The sequence below is a fragment of the Sceloporus occidentalis genome, unplaced genomic scaffold, assembly GCF_023333645.1.
Source record: "Sceloporus occidentalis isolate IW3139 unplaced genomic scaffold, rSceOcc1.0.p SCAF_360, whole genome shotgun sequence".
NCBI classification, from domain to species: Eukaryota; Metazoa; Chordata; class Lepidosauria; order Squamata; family Phrynosomatidae; genus Sceloporus; species Sceloporus occidentalis.
Genome location: NW_028317340.1, coordinates 451,443 through 473,266, shown reverse-complemented (window position 1 = coordinate 473,266; position 21,824 = coordinate 451,443). Strand labels below are relative to the sequence as shown.

At 38.9% G+C, this 21,824-nt stretch overlaps 1 protein-coding gene across 1 annotated transcript; it reads left to right on the top strand.

The window, feature by feature from the left end:
- The first annotated feature begins 11,465 nt into the window (after nucleotides 1-11,465).
- On the top strand, nucleotides 11,466-17,029 carry LOC149273794 (ectodysplasin-A receptor-associated adapter protein-like). The gene is made up of 4 exons (XM_089506009.1): nucleotides 11,466-11,495; nucleotides 12,069-12,179; nucleotides 15,599-15,644; nucleotides 16,659-17,029. Exons 1-4 carry the CDS (start codon nucleotides 11,466-11,468, stop codon nucleotides 17,027-17,029), a joined length of 558 nt encoding a protein of 185 aa, XP_089362135.1.
- The last annotated feature ends 4,795 nt before the right edge of the window (nucleotides 17,030-21,824 follow it).

Genomic DNA, 21,824 nt, shown 5'->3' with positions numbered 1-21,824 from the left:
TATATAGGAAAACGCTCCTTCCATCTCACAGCGATCAGCAGAGAAAACGTTGACTGCTCCTTCAGAGAAGTTACCTGTGGAAAAGAAATATAGTACATTTGTATGTGATTAGATTTAAGTTACCTTCTCCTGACAACTGCAGTTAGACTGAAATTCTGTGCATTTCATTTGTTATAATTATACCTCTATCAATTTAACACAAATACTTAATCACTTATGGAATTCTAAAATCTTCTTGGAGTCTTTGTATGAGGACACCATCCGTGTAATGAGCGCCAGTAGCAGAGAGTCAACAAAATGCAGGAATACAATATAATATTACCATTGCCCCTGTGCCAGAAGTATATATATATATACCAACACAGGTATACTTGAGTCAGTTTGTAGCCGTGTGTACACGGCATCAAGAGAGTGTAAGAGCATGGTGTGCGACCTCATGAACATCATTTAGCATCTGCTGACCTTTAAGTGCTAGAGCTGCTTTCCATCCACAGTCTGGCCGCGATAAGGGTTAACGCCACCGCTATAGCCCTTTCAGCCCCTAAGCACCCGTTAAAGAACCAGGGCAAGTAAAATGTTCAACTGGTAGAGACTTCTCCAACAACCTTAATAGCTAGTTTGTGCCACCTTTGCTCCCCCAAAACAAATGTAAACACACTTACACAAGTTACACACACTCATATTCACTAACACACACTTCACCTCACCCCACTTACACATACATGCTCACACACAATTACACGTCAATGCTCACACACACACACACACACACGTACACATCCCTGCTCACACAATTACACATGCATGCTCGCGCACACACACAATTAAACATGCATGCTCATACACACACAATTACACATGCATGCTCACACACATCCGTCCTCACAATTTCACATGCATGCTCGCACACACAATTACACATGCATGCTCATACACACACATTACACACACAAGTACAGTTCCATGCTCACACACTCACACATCCATCCATACAGGCATGTATATTCAAACAGTGTGCGAGCAGCCTCGTTTTCAACACGATATGAGATATGCTCCTGTCTCCCCGTGCCCTTTCAAAATAGTTTAGAAAGGGATATTCTGACCTATATGTAGATAGATAGATATGTGGATAGATAGATGTAGATAGTTAGATATATATGTAGATAGATAGATATGTAGATAGATAGATGTAGATAGTTAGATATATATGTAGATAGATAGATATATAGGTAGATATATATATATGTAGATAGATAGCAAAAAGATGGAGATTTTTTTTATAGAAACTAAGAAAACGTGGAAATTTCATTTTTTTTAATCTGTGGTTACATTGAGTTGTAAAGTGTGACTGTTCTTGGCAATGACTGAGTATGGAAAACCCCTACACAGGGGTTATCAGCAGCTAGGCTTCCAAGTGTGCACATGTGCTAGTCAAGATAAGAAAGTGCTCATCTTAACTGTTTTTTAATAGTCTGCTTATGGTGAAAAACACGCCTGTTAAGATATTATACGTGCGAGCAAACATGTTCCTACCACATAAAGCAGTGTTACATTTCTTAAGAGCAGAATTATTACCCATTGTTTAATTCTGTCAATAAATGGGTGCGCACACAGATACAATTTGCTCTATAGACATGCTAATAATTGAGCTAGCACAATGTATAGATTAAATGTTTCACAGCTCCATGCTATCAATGGCTGATAGAGAAATCTTCTTTAAAGTAGAATAAAGCATAGATAATGACTAAAACTCTTATCTGAATCCTGAATGACAACTCAGACCTTAATTAATAACCCAGTATCAAAAATTCTAGACTTACTGGATATCATTGTCATAATTGTGATCTTATTGCTATAGCAGGTACTAACTGTGATCAGTTCATAAGCCCCCTTCTCCCTTTCTCCCTTTTTTGTGTGATTTTTGCACCAGTTTGGACAGCACAAGGCTGCCAATCACAGGCAGTATAGCGCGCATGTGTGGTAGCAAGCAAGAAATGCGTTGGGGGAGCTCGGGGGCTGGAAACAATGAAAATGTATAAGGGGGAGTCAAATACCATATTCACTTATCACATGCATAATATGTGAATCTGATGGCCAGAGTGTGGCACACTTAACCTTTCTTTCCAGGTGAGATGTTGTGTTTGTTTCATTTTCTTTTCCTTCCCAACTTGCACAATGCCTTTGCAACACTGTCTTTGTTTTAATATATATATTTGTTAATATTTTGTGAAAGGTTCCCTAAATAAAAAAAAAATCACTTGAATAAAACTGCTGTTTGATCCATAGGGCAGGGATTTTAAACCCAATCCCACCGGTTTAGTAGGTGGTCCTGAAGATTTCTAAGCATTTGTAAAATCAATGTTGATTTATGCATTTCCAGCAAAAATAATGTAGTTTTTTTTCCCAAGGTATAGAGGAAACATGGTTTAGAACCAAAAATGGGTAAAGGTTTCAGGATTTAAACACTCTACCCAGTGTGTATCTTACCAAATGCTGAAAACAAGTATGAACCATAACGCAGTTCAAGTTTAGACAAATATAGGATTAACACGCATGTCTGCCATTCAGATCAAGTCGTTACACGTCTTATTTATTTGATGTGGAAGTCTTCTGTCAGCTAACACTTCCAGGTTTTACGTTGGCGCGCATCATTTCCAATACAACAGGCAGTGCTTTAGAAACACTGCTTAACTCTTCGCTGTCGTTGCTGTATTTGCAAGTAGTTGCTGTATCTCCAAAAAATATTGTTCTCTTCCAAAATGCAACACAGTACAACTGGAGAAAAAGACAGCGGTCAACTTCAATACTCTATGATTATTTACCTTTAAAAGAGAGGTTGGTTTCCAGATCTCAAGTGCCCAAACAGCCTCTGCATTGTTATTATCCCTTCTTGAAAACAAGCGAGTTCATCAGTTTTGAATATTCCCATTAAGTTGTCTGTACTTATAGTCTTGTTAGGCTATCAAGAAATCCCGCTCTCTTTGTGGCACAGGAGAACGTTTTCTGGAATATGGGGCACATATCCAAAATCCAACATCCAAAAATATACATTTTTTTAGTTCACTTAAAAAAACACAAGGTCTAAATTTTTCATTTTCATTTTATTCATGTGATTTATTTCTGCAGAAGTTATTAAAATAATTTATGCCAAAGTTTGCATATGACTGCAGTTTTTTTCTGTTTTGGCTTCATTATGAAATTACAATTTGTAGAATATCTTTTTGAAATATTTTGCTGAGCACTATATAGGGATAATGGTTACAAACAACAAGGTTGAATGATATTCAAAAGGTTTAGCTGGCCACACTAACATAGGGAATTATGGGCATTAACCCAAAATGAGTACAAAAGACTGACGGCGGAGAGGTCCCATGGAAAGAAGTATTTATATTTATATTATGCAAAAGATAAAGACAAATATTTTATAATGCAAAACTGAACAAAAATAGCACAATATTTTTAAAACATATTTTTTTATTTAGTTGGTGGGATTTTCCCTTTACTTTTAGCTGCCAACATTTCACATGGCATGTGGTTAGAGGCATGACTAGGAGATTGGGCTTTTAATGTGACATTTTGAGCCATTTAACCTAAACAAGTAAAGTACTTAAATGCGATGTTGAAACAATTTACAACATTTTTGACGTTTATATAGTAATTTACATTTAGGACACCAAACATTCTAAGGCATGGGAGGGCTGGCGGCTTCTGGCCCCTTGCCCCCTCCATTAACTAGCACACACACTCACTATAAGACATACTAACACATTATCGTTCAAATACACACACTAAAGCATACTCACACCCTCACAGCTCACCAGTGTTCAAGCATACTAGACACAATTATGACCAGCTTAGCAATTGCCCTTCTACCTCTAAGAATTTGACTATCCTTCCTAGAGAGGAACACTTGGAATTCATGAAATGAAGGCAAGCAGGCTGTTTACGTGTGAGAAAGAATAATAGATAACTAATAAGAAAAAATCATTTAGCTGTAATGGGAGAGAAGGGAATACTTGTCAAGTTCGCCAAAATACGCTTCTAGCCACAGAACTAAAATAAAAGCGTCTCTATCCAGCCAGTTAAAATATTGGGAGCAGTGAATTGGGGTTACATGTTCTTTTTCAAACATATGTTTTTCAAATATTTTAGTAAGGATAGGGCCGAACCGCTCTTAATAGAAGGATTCCGCGTATTAAGTTAACGACATAAGGTAAAATAACTTATGGGTTTGTCAGACAGGTTGGGGATCATACAAGAACTTTGTGAAAGCTAACATCAGCAATGACTTTTATGATGACCAAGCAATGCCACGGTCCAAATCGAAAGAGGGTGGCACATGAGCACAGTGTTTGCCATGGCCTCACAATCAATGTTGTTGGTTTCAGTTTTTTAATAGGTTAAAGAGTGCTCATCATGTACTGTTCTTGGGGTTGTTCAAGGGGTGATGGTGGCAGTTCTTTATTGGAGTTCTTGATGGTAACACTTGTGGGAAACAAATGGTGTACATGGTTCCTGTTTTCTATTTCTTGCATTTATTTGACAGATGAGTCTTGTTACATAGAGTTATTGAAAGCAGTCAGTGTCCACAGGTGGTATTTGTTGCAGGTGGATCTGGTTGTGAACCTACATTGGGGAGTATAAGGTTGGGGATGTACAATTGTTGGTGGGGTTGGACTATTTATATAACAAATGTTGAGTTATCAAACCTTTTTTAATTCTAGATTGAGTTTACCTTATGGACAATCACATGATAAACCATTCTATATGATTTCTATTTTTGTACAAAGATGGACAAAAGGATATGGTTGTCAACAATATAAGCTGCGAAACCATGCATTTCATTCACTGACCTCATCATCAAGACAAAATGTTGAGAAGTACACCCCTCTCTGCCCGTAGAATTCATGTAAAAAGTAGTAAAGTTGTATTATTTTGTATGCTAGAAATGAAACAATTACACTTTTAAATATAGCTTTAGGGCACTCACAAGTATATAAATGTCAACCGCAAGAATTTTCCTGTGCTGTACGCAACAACTTGAATACATATTAATTGTGTCAGATTAATTGTAATAGTTAAAAATTACCTATGCATAGGGTCGGACTGGTGATGACGTGGGAGCCGTGGCACTTTAAGGTCTGATGACGTGAGTGTGGCCGACGGCTGGATAAGCCTGGCCGCACGTTACGTTTTTATGCTCGTCTAGCTCGAGCAGCAGATTTGGTGAGTGTGTGTGGTCAGTTCGGTCCTGCCATTGCATTATGAGAAGCGAGCACGGATCTTCTTGCAAGAGAAGCTCACTGGGTTTGGTCTTCTATGGTGCAAAAGGGTATCACAGAGTACACATATTCACCATCCCTGCAAACTCCCTCTTTAGTGAATAAACCCTACAGTGTATAACTCTAGTTATATACATAAGAATAGGAATTGTGCTTATAATTATAGTTAGTGTACTGGGAAATCATGGATACAGTGTAACCATAAATAGCCTTTGCTTGGACCTTCTCTTTGACTTCAGGGAATACTGACTCTTAGCCATGACTCCTGTGCATGTAAAGTATAATTCTGATTTATATTATTATTATTTATTGTTTTAGTATGTAACATAACAATTTGACTTACAGAGATAACAGGTGAGGAGGGCCCTGCTCAAATGAGTTTTTATATCTGTCATCTTATTTTATGCTGTAAATGTGCATTGATTGCTAATATTTCTTGGAACTGTATTGGTGCTCCTGGTAACCTTTGTAGTTGAGAACAAAAGAGAAACTATCGTTTTATGGCTATAACCAAACTCTGATATTTTAACAGATCATGACACCAAAGAACCAGTGGAAGATACTGAACCCAGCACTTTGCTTTTTGAAACAGTAAGTGTTATCTCTTTGTCTGCTGACTTTAAAATACCAGCGCCGTGGGCATGGGTCATGTAACGGACCGCTGGTTCCATTACAAAACAGTCTTATGGGATAGGACGCAGCCTTTGTTGGACTGTATGCTTCCCCTTGTGATGGATAAGGGAGGGGTGATGGGAGTGGGAGTGCTGGTGCTTAGCAGGGGAGGCACATATAATAAAGACCTGAAATATATAACATGACCCAATTATATTTTCCTTTTTTACAGACCGAAAAGTATCCTGTCCAAGATACAAAGCTTCCTAAAGGTGCAGTACTCATTTCACTCACCTGTGAATCACATTTATTGCATAATACTGAAATCAAGCAGATGAATGCGGGGTTCTTTTCCCTAGGAGGTTAGGGGAAATGTCATATTGAATAGATTTATATATACCACCTGACACAAGATTTGTTACCTGAAAATTTCTGTATTTTGTGGAACGTAATACTTTAAAAAAAAATACTTCCAGAAGTAATGCCTTTGTCCTATGTAACAATCTATATCAGGTGAATTTTAAGTTTATTAAATGTTATTTCTGAAAAATACAGTATTTTATCTGATGGTGTACATGGTTTCACTTAAAGGGATTCTAGAGTAGCACACATCAAAATAAAGTTGTCCAACTTGAACTATGAAGGTCGCAACTACGAATATTTGTCCGTTCCCGTGTTCGTTTCGGGTGAATATTCGTAAACGTTCTTCGTATTCGTTTTTTTCTTTGTTTTATGCCGGTTGTCATGGAAATGCAGTGAAACGGTGATGAAATCAATAAATTAATGCTTAGAAGACATTGAATAGGGAATTCGAGAGCAATTTTACATACTTGCTTAACATTTGTAACTTACCTACAATGGCATGCTTACCTACAACCCGAATTTGACGGGATAGGACTGAAAGACTGAAAGAAAGTGGGTCAAAAACTCAAAATATGCTTAGACTTAGAGTTACAGGGTTAAGGTAAGGTTAAGGATAGTACTAGTGCGCCGGTTTGGTTAAAGATCTCTTATTATTATTATCTAATTTTAAATTTAACAGGTGTTATTAAATGTATGATGTCACAAGAATGAGCTGATTGGACAAATAAAGATCAGCTCAATCAATGTCCCTCCACCTCTTTCAAGAAATGGCGGGCCCAACGCAAAGACAAACACAAAGAAACAAAGATTCTTCATTTTGTGCGTCTTCGTGTACGTTTGCCCGCCGCCATATTTGTTTATTTGGTATTCGGTTTGAATAACGAAAATGCAACATTCGTGTTTGTTTTCATGTTCTTCCGAATACGAATCTAGTCACAACCCTACCTTTTTACTAATGAATGTGCACAAAGGGTATATTGCATCACTGCATTAGCTGGTGATATAAGAACTGAACATCTAGCCCAGAGTGCATGCAATTAGTGACTTGCTTGGCTGGTAAATTCCATTCATAGGAACTATTAGAATCAATTGAAATACATAAGCTGAAGGTCACATTCTTTACAGACATTCTATACCCCTCAAAGTATTGTCCGTGAGAGGGTTTTCCCTGAAATAATAGACATTGCCTTAGGTGGCGCCTGAGGAACGTGGTACATTGATGACATCATGTGGTACTGTGAAACTTTTTTTGGAAAATCTCTCTGTCTGGTTTCTGTCTGTAACTTGAGGGCTTTTTAATGAGTCGACATTCCATTCTGGCCATTTACACTGGCCTTATTCAAGTCACAAAAACTTGTCTTAACTCTCAGGGGTCCCACTCCAATTGTTATGATTGTATGTATTCAGGTGGTTGCAAAGATTCCTATAACGTAACAGACAAGAGTAAGTCTAGTCTACCCATCTTAAAATACTATACTTATTGCTGCTTGATCAAGAAGATCAGGCCCTCCCGCAGGCCTTTTGACTGGGAAGATAAGGAAGGGGTTGGTTATCCCTTTGAGCAGTGTGACCCCCGAAGACAGGAGGATCTGATGGCTGCCGTGGCCCTTATGGGCACCAACAGCATTTTTGTTTGTTTTCACATCGAAGCAATAAACCGCAGCACATACTTATGATACTATTCTTAAAATGACATCATTAACACACATTACAAGAGCTTACCAAGTTTTAGTCCAGTGATGCTGAGTGTAAGAGTTTACAAGTCTTATCTCACCCTCCTGGAAAGCTGAAAGTGACCAAAAAAGTAGTAATGTCACTCTACGTTACAGTTCTCTTATTGCTAAATAAGAGTCAGATCAAGACTCGGACTGCAGAAGCCTTATTGTATGCTATTAACAGATAAATAATTAATTGTTTATTGATTTTAGTGTTGCTCAACTGGACTTATTCAGATCGAGTGGATTGTGTTATCTACCCAGACCCTTCCAGAAATGATTGTAAAATGTCACTTTATCACTTTGTTTCTGGGAATGCTTTTCTGCCAGGTGGAAAGAAACTGAAATGGGCTTCTTAACCCCTTAACGACCTTTGACGGTCCTGAACCGTCAAAAAATTAAATAAGCTTAGAAAGTGATTAAAAGCGTTTATTTAATCACTCTTAATTAATCAACGATCGCCTCCTAAACTTAAATGGTGTCGCTGGAATGCCTCGATCAGGAGGCATCCAGCGACACCAAACACTTACCTCTGGATGGGCTGTGACCGCTCCGGAGAGCGGTCACAGTCGCAGCTGCCGGTGATCTTCGCCATCAGCAAGATGGCGGCGGCCCGGGAAAAAAAAAACAATAAAGATGAAAGAGTTCGCTAGATGGTCTCCAGACCCTCTAGAGAACTCTGGCTCCACTTGCAGGTTGAATACAGGTACTGCACTCAACCATGCAAGTCAATGGAGCCCAGCTTTCTAATCACATTCTAATTTCTTCTAATTAAAGGGAAAAAAAAATGTGCTAACATTTAAAAATAATTATGCAGTGATGTCACTAGATGAACCATCCAGTACCAGCAAAATGTGTAAAAAAATATAAAAAAAAGTATTAATAAAATAAAAAAATAAAGTTTATTATTTTGAGCAAGTGCTAAAATTTCTCAAAAATCTCAACAAAGAGTTAAAATAAAAGCACTTCAAATACCCAAGGGGTGTCTAATATAAAAAAAATAATGGCTGATGGGGTAAATTGGAGTGGCAGAGCTCAAAGATAGGGCATAGGTACAGACTGACCAAAATGGAGAAAAAAAGCGCACTTCCCAAATGTGGCATTTTAAATCTCAAACAACACGACAAACCCATGCATGTCGGGTATCACTGCACTCAGGAGATGTTCCTGAACACACATTGGGGTGTTGTTTGACAGTGACATATACCAGAACCTGTATATCTATAACTAAAGTACAATTTGTGTGAAAAAAATAAATAAAACAAATTACGATTACAAAGTTTGACAAAGTGTAGTTGTATAATTGGTGCATGGAAAGGGTTAAAATAACAGCAATTTGAATACCCTGGGGTGTCTAGTTTTCAAAAATATATGGTTTGACGGGGTTAAATTGAGTTAACCAGATTCAAAGATATTCCAAAGAGGAGATGGAGTCAGAATGACCAGATGCTAAAAGTCTGTGTTGCCTCAAAAGTAGCCCTTTACCAGCCAAACAATCTAACAAACCCATGCATGTGGGGTATCGCTGTACTCAGGAGATGTTCCTGAACACATATTGGGGGGTTGTTTGACAGTGACATATACCAGGACATGTATATCTATACCTAAAGTACAATTACAAAGTTTGACAAAGTGTAGTTGAATAATTGGTGCATGGAAAGGGTTAAAGTAACAGCATTTGGAATACCCTGGGGTGTCTAGTTTTCAAAAATATATGGTTTGAATGGGTTAAATTGAGTTAACCGTCTTCAAAGATGTTCCAAAGAGGAGATGGAGGCAGACTGACCAGATTTTTTAAAAAAGGTTTGGAAATCATAAAACGCTGCTTGTACTTATTGCCCTATAACTTACAAAAAACAGCAAAAAAACATAAAAACATTGGGTATTTATAAACTCAGGACAAGTAGAAGAATCTATTTAGCTAGTTTTTTTACTTGCTTTTTTAGGTGAGTAAAAGATTTTTCAAATAAAAGTCATAAAATGTGTTTTTTTTCAATTTTTCACCATGGTTTTTTTTATTTTTTTTTATAGTAAATAAGATGATACGATCAAAATAATGGTATCTGAAGAAAGCCCATCTTGTCCTGAAAAAAAACAATATATAACTTATGTGGGTACACTAAATGGGTGAGGAGAAAATTACAGCTGAACACAAGCACCACAAAAGTATTAAAACAGCCTTGGTCCCACAGGGTACAAAAAGAAAAAACAAGCCCGGTCCTTAAGGGGTTAAACATCTCTGTTTTACTGTGATTAAACCTACAGGGGGAAATGTCAGAGCTGCAAAGCTTCAGTTCTTGGTGCTCATCTGTGTGTTAATATGGATAATAGATAAGGGAGAGAACCAACAGCAGCACCGTAGCATAATGTTCACGTTATTGAGATGAGCGACAGGGGTATTTGTTGACCCCAGAATTGATACTGCACCCCTGACTAGTTAGGACTTCCTGAAGCAGCTGCACCACCGACTTTTGAGGTGACTTGAGCAGTCTCCTGACTTCCCAGGATGCATTCTTCTGGGCTAGGGGGAAAGGGCAAACTGCCCCAACACATGTGATTGAAGAAAATAAAACCTCTCTATTTCTGTGCCTGGTGCACACAGTGAAGGCTGCGACTCTATTACTGTGGGGTCACCTAGCATCACATTACTTGACCCCGGCTGGTCTGGAGATCACTAAGTGGCTTTGGCTTAGTCCAGCAGCCTCCAAATGACATACATGAACGTTATGTTTTATACTTCGGCAGTATAAGCAGCCACCCACTGCTGGAACCCATTCTGTTAGTCCGGCTCTGCCGCAGAGCATCTGCTTCCATTGTATTCCAGCCCAGTGATAAGGCTCATGCCGAGTCTGCCGTCCTTGCAGGGATCTGACCAATTCTTCTTGTAGAGAACTGTGACAAGCTCTTATATAGCACGTAGTACTACCGTGTATTGTAAAGTAATTTATAAGTAATTGGGGAATTAATAAATCATTTGCAAATAATTTGCCGCTGGGATGTAATTACATTAAAGGAGTTGGCTTCCTTTAAAATGTCAGTTAGCATTTCGGAGTACAGCCAGTTTTACAAACGCGACTCTACAAATAACATAATATCTTAAGAGATTAAAGGATTCCCACCCTACACAGCTCAGTTCTTCAGCCAATTACATTTTGTCTTTCCTGACTTTTTTTAAGGAAAATAATTAATATAATCACAGAGCAGAAGAGTATTTTGCATGCCGTCCTGCTCGTTGGAAGTCAGCCATGACAGTTTTCTTTTGTGCTGAGTGCCTGGGGGATACATTGAAGGAGGTGTAACTGACATGTAGCAACACATCTATCGCCTCTCCTCTAAACAGTTAGACTCATATGAACTCCATATCTGCATATATATAATATATATATGTTTTATATGTACAAACTGTAGACATAGACATGTATTTCCCCATGTGTTTTTGTTTTAGGTAAGTTGTATGTTAACTTGGTGCTATACTATCATTAATGTCATTACAATGACATTAAAGAACACAGGCTTCAGTCAGGTAATGGTGTGCAGTTCCTCGTATTATTTGCTTATGATGATTAAAACCACCTTTTCCAACCCCAGCAACCCCACTGATACACCAGTTTCATTGCATGAAAATGTATGTTTCAATTATATGTTATAAGGAGGAGAAATGCTAGAACAAGAGGTCATAATCCGAAACTAGATGCTTACGCATAATGTAAATGTAAGTTTAAATTTACTAAACAGCCTCCTAAACAAAGTAAAGGCTGATGCAGGGAGGGAATTTAAACGTGTATGGGATCGAAGATAAGACCAAGGACACATTAAGGTCAGAGTCTTTACATCCAGAAAAATCAGCAGATTAGATTGGTCCGTCAAATTCTGTTTATTTAAATTAGGTGAGTAGGTTATTTCCTTATTACCGTCTCCAAAATACTACTAGACGTGTAAATAAATTCACATACATTGTGGTAACATTATAAAGGCTTGGAAAATATTTGGGGGGAAATAAAAATATAATAGTATATAGCTACCTTTTAAATACTCTACGAGTGATAATGTAGGGCTGGTTAATTTAGTTGATTTAAATATGGGAAATTCATAGCAGGTGCTAATTGCTGACCTTTGCCCTTTAGGAGATGAACATCTTCCAGATGCTATTCTTGTAGAAAACCCTTCTGATTTTCCTGGAATTCCTACATCGGACAGGATAAAGCAGGTAAGATATACAATTTCCAAAGTATGTTTTGGTATTTATTTGTTTTGTTTAATGTTTATTTGGTGTCTCAGATTTTTACAATTGGCCAAAGAGAGTGTAGAGCTAGAATGTGTGGCTTTACCGAGTCTTTGAATGTGATCTTGTAACCAACTGATATTTATGGCCTTAAGGGTAATAGCAAACAATTTAGAATTATGTATTTTACTTGTTTAACTTCGAAGGGCAGGGAGATTGTTAAACTAATGTAACTAAATTATTTCACTCGGTAACTAAAATAATAGACCAGGGAGGAGCTGTTGATATAGCCAACTAGATTTTTGTAAGGTGTTTGATAGTGTCCCCCATAGAAGACTTAAATAAATTGCACTGTCCCCCATAGAAGACTTACAAATAAATTGTACTGTCCCACATAGAAGAGTCATAAATAGATTACACTGCCCCCTGTAGAATACTTTACTATGCAGGATAGAAAAACTTACATATTGTACCTTTTATGTGATACATTAGAACTCGTATTCAGTCTTCGTGTTCAGTCTTCCAGCGGATATATTTTTTAAAATGCAAGCTCGCCTTCTGGCTATCAAGGTAAAGGAATATTTTATGGATTCTCATTTGTCCCTTCTTACGATAAAAGTCTATACAATTTACAGATTAAAAATAAATAAATAATCACAACAGATACCGATAGTAAACTTAACTACATATAAAAACATGTACCATCAGCATGAGGCCAACGATATCAATGATATAATCAATTGAAAGGTGAGACTCTGCCGTTAAGGAAAGATAGTGTTTCTTTTATGGATAACTTATTTTTTTTAAGACTTGAGCTTCCTCCTACTGTCTACGAAAGAAATTGCAGTTTTCCAGAAAAACAACACTCCTGCCAAAAGAAGTAAATGATGGGGCCTTAACACGTACTTACTTACACACATACTTACCGTATTGGCTCGAGTATAGGCCGCACCCTAAAGTTTAGGTGCTTTTTTAAAGAAAAAAATTTAATTTAAAGTATAATAGATATGCTGCCACTCTGCCCCCCCCAGACATGCTGCCACTCTGTGTGTCCCACTCTGTGTGTGTGTCCCCCGAGATATGCTGCCACTATGTGTGTCCCCCCCCGAGATATGCTGCCACTCTTTTTCCCCCCCGAGATGTGCCCCCCTCCCCTAGACTTACCAGTGCAGACTCCCGGAGTCCCTAGTGTCTTGCGGGGCCGGCGGGGGACATCTATTCTACGCAGAACGGTATACAACTTCCGGTGCACTTGAAGTTGTATACCGTTCTGCGTAGAGTAGGTGTCCCCCGCCGGCCCCGCAAGACACCCGGGAGTCCACACTGGTAAGGAGGATTGTTAAAGCTTACCGCGCAGACGTTCACCAGCGAGCGTAAACAACCTCCGCTGCCTGCACATCTGCACGATGTGCTTTAACAATCTCCCTTGCCGGGACTCCCCCCGTGGGAATTCCCGGCAAGGGAGATTGTTAAAGCACACCGAGCAGACGTGCCGGCAGCGGAGGTTGTTTACGCGCATCGCCGCTGCTGGTGAACGTCTGCACGATGCGCTTAGACAATCTTTTCCACGGGGGGAGTGCCGGCACGGGAGGCTGTCTCAGCGTATCGGAGAGTAGGATGCAGGTCCCCTGCACCGCTGCAGTGGATCTGTATCCTAACCCTGCTGCCTGCCCGGCGCCCCGAACTGCATGTCCCGGGCGTCGGGCGCTAGACCCCGAATATAGGCCGCACCCTCACTTTAAAGACTTAAAGTGGGGGAAAATGTGCGGCCTATATTCGGGCAAATACGGTATTTACCATTTTAACATAATTCTATGAGACATTATATTTATTAAATGCCAGTAGGTTCTGTAGAACTATTACAATATACAAGAGTGAAAACTAACAATATCAGTAAAATAAAAAATTAGATAATAACACCAACACACATCAAAGATGCTGGCACAGGGGGATACGAGGTCCCAGGAAGGTTCCTATGTCTTGTCTAAAACACATAGCGATCTCCCAATGAAGATAGTAAAAAGTTTTGTGTGTCATGTGTGTGAAGCCCACTAGGCGGCAATCTGCAACCATTTATTTTATCAGTTTTAAAGGTTTTAATGAGTGATCCATACCCGCATGAAACAAAGACCTGTAAATTATATTATGGGGGACCTTTTTAGGAGCTCAGAATGCTATATATATATATATATATATATATATATATATATGTGTGTGTGTGTGTGTGTGTGTGTATATATATATATATGTATAGTTATAAAAGGTCCTGGTTAAGCCCTGCGTCTGGTCACTCCTCTAATTATATGTAGTACAGTAAAAGAGTTCCTCTTCAGTCATTTCAAATTAAGTTGTGTCATTGCTGAGGCTCAGATTGTTCTGGAATGCAGGATTTAAAAGAGGTTTGGAGGGCCGTACTCAGCATACCTGGGAACTCTCCGGGTTTGACCCAGAGATTGCTGGGTGAAGCACTGGTTCTCCGGGTCAAGACCAGAATCCTCCGGGTCGCGGGAGCGGGGTCTTGACACGCCCCGCTCCCTGACCTTTCCCTTTAAAAGGGGGTGTTTCTCGCCGCTGTCAGTGTGCAGTCCTGGCCGCGTCTCTGGGTAGCCGGAGACCAGAAGTTCCTAAGTATGGTAATCAGGCCAGGGATTCTGTGTATCGTTGGCTGAAAACAATTGGCTTAATGAATATGTAAAATGATTGCGCTCAGTGCTGGGACATCCAAAAACTGTTACCTGTCCTCATTTACCAGAGTTGTGAGGAACGGTCTTGTCGCGATAGATTACCTAGGGGCAGGCCAAAAGAAACAACCGTTCCGGGGCGCAAACATCGTCAGGGCCGCCTCCTTCTCCACTGATTGTCTTTCAACTACCTGGTGACTTCCTGTATGTAAGAACAGAAACAGGGGCAGTCAAACTGCTGAATAGTTTAGGTAAAAGGAGAATAGATTCCACACCCCCACTTCCTTAAGTGGTTTGTTCCTTGGGCACTTCCTGGACTGTAAGCAAAAAGTCCTTCCTGTGACAGTCTATTTGTCTGCCAATTGCTACGCCACATTAGCTGTAATGGTCCACTGGTACCACCGCCATATTGTTCACTCACAGCAAGCGCATAATACACAAATGTTTCAGGGCACAGAGCCCCTTCCTCAGTGTCTCGAGCCCTTGGACCCAAACAAGCCGCAGTGGGCACTGGTACAATTAATCTGGTGTACATGTTGGCTTATTTGTATTTGTAGGATTGCACAGGCTGTGGATCGGAGGCCCAGGTTGCCATACTTGGCACCCAGTTCATGTAATTGCTTCCTTACTATTGTGAATATAAAATAATTGCAGTGGGAAAAACACTGACACTATCAAGCAGCTTTTATTAATCATTTTGCTCTTTCTTTTTTCTTTATTTAGCCAGAAGAAAATGACTGTCCAGTAATGACTATTGACACACTCCCTGGTATGTAAAGTGTATTTTTTTTAACCATGCATTAGTCGACGAATAAATACGGTAATTAAAGTATAGAGTTCTACGTTTCTACCTACTACTACTAATTCTACTGGTGAATTTATACATAATTTTTCTAGGAACACTTAAAGTTAAACTTTTTTGTGTTGTATTTTTATGTCATTAAACCTACAGAGGAAATAATAACTTTAGTTTTAAAGCCCGCGGTCCACACCTTATTAAAAATATTGGACACTTTAAATCAAATGACTTCAGCCAGCACATTCTGATGATGTCATCCCACATGAAGTGCTGGATCTCTAGTTGATTAAAAAAGTAATTAAGTACTTAACTTTCCTTTAAAGTATTCTGCTTTTGTGGGGCCTACATTTCCATTTGCCACCAGATTCTGGCTGTTAGAACCAGGACACAATCCGACACAATTTCATAAATAAATTAAAATCAGGGAGATTGCCGATGATAATTTGCTAAGTTCTTCTCCACTCTACTATGCTTAATATTTAGGAAAAATCACAATAGCATATACCTACGATCGGGGAGGTCCTTATGACATGGTTTTATCCTTACGGCTAATACAGGGGAATTTGGTTACTCTAGATCTGTTTTTAGACCATTTTCTTTATTCAGTTTTGTTAACCTTGTAGGGCAGTCTTCAACCCAAGGCACAATGTGCAGCAGCTTTAGGCCCAGGCTCATCTTAGGGGCCAGCATGAGCCTCATAGTCCCGTGGAGGTCTGCGCTTCCTCCCTTGCATCCTGTGCAGCCCTTGCTGTTGGAGAGTGCTGGGATATTGTTCATAAACCGCCATCCAGCTGCATATGGCGCATATTCCATGGAGGAAGCTTTATTGGGAGGTCTGTGAGGGCGGCCGCAGAGACCTCCACTCACGTACAGATGGGCTGGTGGTAGGGGACACAGAGGGTTTCTGTATGTCGAAAGGCCGCTTTAGATTATATAAGTTATATTAGTGCTATATATTGTACTAATGTGTCTGTTTGCATTTAGATATAACCAGGATCACCCATTCATACCAAGAGAGCAGTGAAACTTTCCCACCAACTATTAGCGACTTGCTGAACGACGAGGATCTGTTATACACTCTTCAGATTAAGCTAGACCCTTGTCATCCTACTGTAAAAAACTGGAGAAACTTTGCCAGCAGGTGGGGAATGAGTTATGATGAATTATGTTTCTTGGAGCAGAAACAACAGAGTCCTACCGTTGGGTTCTTGCTAAGGAACAGTGAGAGAACTGTGGAGCAGCTGATTGACTTATGTAAACTCTACAGACGGGTTGACGTCCAAAAAGTGTTGTTGAAATGGGTTAACGTGGATTGGCCGATGCGACTACATAAAAGCTACAAGAGCAGTATGTGACCCGCAGCACGTATGGACTTTTGTTACTTATAAATATATTATTGAGGTAGACCTGTATCATGTTAGTGAAAAGATTGACCGATATTTTTCTCCTTCCACACCAATTTATCTTTTTTATATTCACCGAAACATTAATATTTTTGAGTAGTCCATTTGCAACATTCATTACATAATATATATTTTTAATAATATGCTGACCCATTCCTCCACAGCACTGTGCATTATAGAAAGTATACAATTTGGAACATATTGCAACGGGGACATATGGTATGGACAACGTTGCTTATTAGAGCCTACAGTCCAGAGAATACTAATTGTTTTGTAATGCAATTGGAAACCAAAGGAAGACATTTCTAGGTTCCTGGTGAGTCATGTGAAAAGTTACTCCTTACCCTCATAAACCGTATTCTACCGGGAACTGTATGTTGGCAATATTGCTTATGACAATTTTGGGTATTACATGCTTAATAATTACTTCTAGGTTATTTGAGGATTCCATTGATCTCCTGGTTATATGGTTCATTTGTATGGTATATATATCTCTGGGCCTCCATATTAGCTGCTGTGTCACAGCTACAATTCTTGGAAAAAAAATTGAAACTTTGATTTACAAAACAAATGAGAAAGGCAAGAAATACACATAGGAGACAAAAATGCTTCTGCTGCTGCATCACTGAAAGGTGAAGACCATGCAGATAGGACTTCCATATGACTAACTCAAAAAACACCTTAAGCCATTGTGAAGCTGGTTCTTTCTTGCATTTTGTTTGGTTTATACTTTTAGTTCTGTGTAGTCTTCTGTGACATTTTATATGAATTCTGAAGATGTGTTTACCTTTAATAAATTCTCTATATATAATCATAAATTGAGTCTCATAATAAACCAATATCTCTTATATGTTTTGGTAGGCTGTGTAGTACGAGAAAATGCAAATATAATTGACAAATATTTCTAACACTGTTTAATGGGGACAGATAACCTCTCATTATTCCAAGAACAGATAAGTTTAACCTATAAGCTTTTCAGTTGTGAGTATTTTTTAGTTTTGAGTTTAGACGTGATCTACAGAAACTACAGAAAAGGACACCAAACTTGATTTACTGGCTGATGATCTAGGTTTTTCACAGATGTTGCAGGTATTATTATTATTATATAGGTGGATTCACCCCTATCCTTTGCTGATACCACTACCAGGTACGTATTATACAAGAAAACAATGCTAACCTTGACCTCTGTCTCGCATTGTCTTTGTGAATATAATGGAGATATCTAGTATGGCTATTCTCCTTTTGACCTGGACACTATTCCACTTATTGAATAAATATATCTTTTTTGTTTAAAGATTTTGAGGTTTTTTTTATATGTACACAGCAAATGAGATCCTTAAGTCTTTCCAGAGAACTCTCACTCTCTGTCAATCTCTTTCTCAACTCCTGACCTAACGTCATTGAGGAGAAAATTTGTACTAAAAATCTCCAAAACAATTACAAACCAAAATGTTAAAGCTGTGATGGATGCCTTAAACATTATTGAAAACCCACTTTTCTACACACACTAATAATTAACTCAACAACAGAATAAATGTAAATATTTATTTATTTTAAAGAAGACGTTTCTAACACATACAGGATACGTACAATTATTTTAGTAAAGTCATATTCTTATCCCTGTGAAGTCAAAAAGCATGATGCAAATAATAATAATACAAAAATGTTATGTTTATCTCATAAGTACCATTACACTATATATAATTCAACATTTTAATTTGGCTTTTTAGCATCTTAGAGTCGTACCAACATGACACACGTCATCCATATAATGCAATCACAAAGTGTGACAAAATTTTAGGACAGTTGGTTTATATTCCTTGCAAAAAGAAGTGACATTAAAAAAATACAAATGTTTAATAAAAAGATATATATTTTGCCTAATTAGTATCTATAGTATCTAAACGGTTATAGCTGTTAAAACCACAAAATAAGTTTCTGTTCTTTTTTTTAACCATAACAAATCTCCAAAACAACATTGGTCAACAAGGCTACCACCCAGCCACCGGAACTAAAAACCCAGGTGCATGAGCCAACTTTGTGTGTGTATATTATGTGCATACTTGGAAACTCCACAGGCTTGGCTGCCAAGAGCTCCCCATGAGTGTGCGGTGCTAGAGACAGTGGCAGGGCTACCCCCAGTTAGACTTGAGTAGGTGCTGCGAGTGGGAGGTAGGTAGAACCTGGTAGGCGGTACGTATGACCAAACAATAGTTCACACGGAGACTCTGGGTGAGACTCAGCAAGTTCTCAGGTACGGACATGTGTAAATAAATAAAAAACAAGGCATATAAAATAAATCAGATAAATAAGCAGAGAATATAGATTATAGACAATCTATAAAAATCTGTCCACATGCTCGAATACATATTATTTTTGTCTGTAGGTCTCCTACAAAATATACAGTATGTTTCAATGTTTATTTTCAAACGGTTATACATTATTTTCTTATTAATATATTCATTAACAGAACTTTATAATGAAAATTGCAAAACTATTAATAAGTGTCATGTACATACCTGGGAGCTTCTGGGCTCCGGCTACCCGGAGCCTTCCCTTGCAGGACGAGGCCAGGACTGCCCACTGATGTCGGTGGGCGGTCCCACTGACTCCAGTGGGCAGTTCTGCTGATGTCAGTGGCCTTCCCACTGACATCATGGGAAACACCCCCATTAAAAGGAGAAATGGGGGGTGCTTCTCTCAGAGTTCTCCGGGTCAAACCCGGAGAGTTCCCAGGTATGGTCATGTAGAGAGCATGCACATAGGGGAGTTCTATCTTAAATGAGAAGCAAACATCTTTTAACACTTTCTGCCTATAAAACATTTTCTGAGATGATACTGCTCAACCCTAGGAGACTTTTTTATACACTTTTTTATTCCCTACAATGAACTTATATATATTTACATGTAATATGAACTAGAAACTTAACATGCACTTACAGGCAAATACATGTATTTGATATTTCATAACCTAGTACAATCTTGTAATTGCCTAGATGCTACATAGGTTGAATGCATTACAAATCTTGGGGGGGGGGCAGCATTACATTTTTTTTTATAAAATAATAGTCTACCAAATAGATACATCCACTGCATATGCATTTATGGTGCTGATAAGTCTTTCCTGCTGTAGCATTCTAATATGATGACTTGCATTGCTTCATACTTTCATTCTTCCATCATGTATAAATCATTACTTATTAACCGTATCTATATGATAAAAGTTTTAATAGGCAGACTCAGTGTTAAAATCCAAACTTAAGACAAGTTCAACCTAGGAGGGGAAAAATCAAAGCCAACATCGGGCAACGAGAAAGTGGACTCAGAGAAAAGAAAAGGGTACTTAGAACGTGGACTCCGGTCCATTCTGTTTGGTAAATGTCTCTCCATATTAGCATCAGGCATGTCAAAATTGGTATTTATATCTTCCCCTTTCTTTTCAGTTTGACCAGATAACGGTTCCTTCCATTCTGGGTCATTTACACTTGCAGATGGTAAGCTTACATCCAGTGCTAGGTTATCGTTTGTGTATTTTTTCAGCTGCGCGGGGGAGCTACTTCTATAACTTTGTATTTGAGGGGTGTAAACATCAACAGCTGGTAATTCTGTTTGACCAGGGAATGGTTCTTTCCTCTCTGGTGCATGCACACTTATAGATGGCTTATTTGCATCAATGTCCAGGTCATCTAATCCATCAACTTGCAGTTTTGGAGCAGACATATTGATATTACCCTTAAGCTTTGGAAGGTCTATGTCATTGGCAGGTAACCCTGGTGATTTCACTTTTGGAGCCCTGATGTTGACAGATGGCATGTCCATTTTAAACCCAGGACCTTTTATCTGGGGTGATTTCTCAGGCTGGTCAGCCTTGCGGCTTGAAATGTTTAGAGATGGGTTTGGAATTGTAGGCAATGACATACTTCCTTCTGAGTTCTCCATGGTTATCCTTGGTGCGTTGATTTGAACCCCAGGAACCTGATTATGACTTTCTAGTTCTGGGACTCTAACTTTCAAATCAGCATCTGGGATTGTAAATTTGGCCTCTTTGGTATTAATACTTGGCATGTTTGCACTGAATTCTGGGCTCTTTATTTCAACATTGGCCCTCGGCAAAGAGGCACCTGGTGTTATTGTTCCAGCGTCATATTGTGCAGATGGTGGTCGCGGTTTTCCAAAAGTAGGTAACTTAAATTTTGGCAACGTTGCCTTTTTTTCTGTTTTTTTAAGGATTTCATTTGGAGTATCAACACTCACATTAGGGATTGTAAGACTCCCCTGTGGGTTAGAACGGGTAGGTGCATCCATTTTTGGTGATTCTAATCCATCAATGTCAACATCTGGCACACCGATTTTAGGGTGGAAAATACGCAAAGTTGGCAATTTAAATCTTGACTCTTTTACAACACTGTGGGGGAAGTTGACATCTGAGGATGTGACATGACCACTTGGCAGGTTAGATGAGGGCTTTTTAAATTTTGGTGGATTCACCTTTAGTTCAGAACCTTTCACATTTATTTGAGGAGTACTCATATCTACATCAGGAGTCTTCAATTGCCCATCCACTTCTAAATCAGGTGTTTTGACGTTTGGGCCCGACATTTGGAAAGATGGCATTTGAAAGGAAGGCGTTTTAAATTTGGGGGCATTAACTTTTGCATCTGGACCTTTCACATCAACTGTGTGTGCATTGAGATCCACCTGGGGAGTCATCAATTGCCCATCCACTTCTAGATCAGGTGTTTGGGCA

What these genes read in the sequence shown, in the direction of transcription:
- LOC149273794 (XM_089506009.1), top strand. Translation starts at nt 11,466, where the DNA reads ATGACATTAAAGAACACAGGCTTCAGTCAG. An exon ending in AGAACACAGGCTTCAGTCAG is followed by an intron (nt 11,496 to 12,068) that starts GTAATGGTGTGC and finishes AATTCATAGCAG; the next exon opens with GTGCTAATTGCTGACCTTTG. An exon ending in CATCGGACAGGATAAAGCAG is followed by an intron (nt 12,180 to 15,598) that starts GTAAGATATACA and finishes TTCTTTATTTAG; the next exon opens with CCAGAAGAAAATGACTGTCC.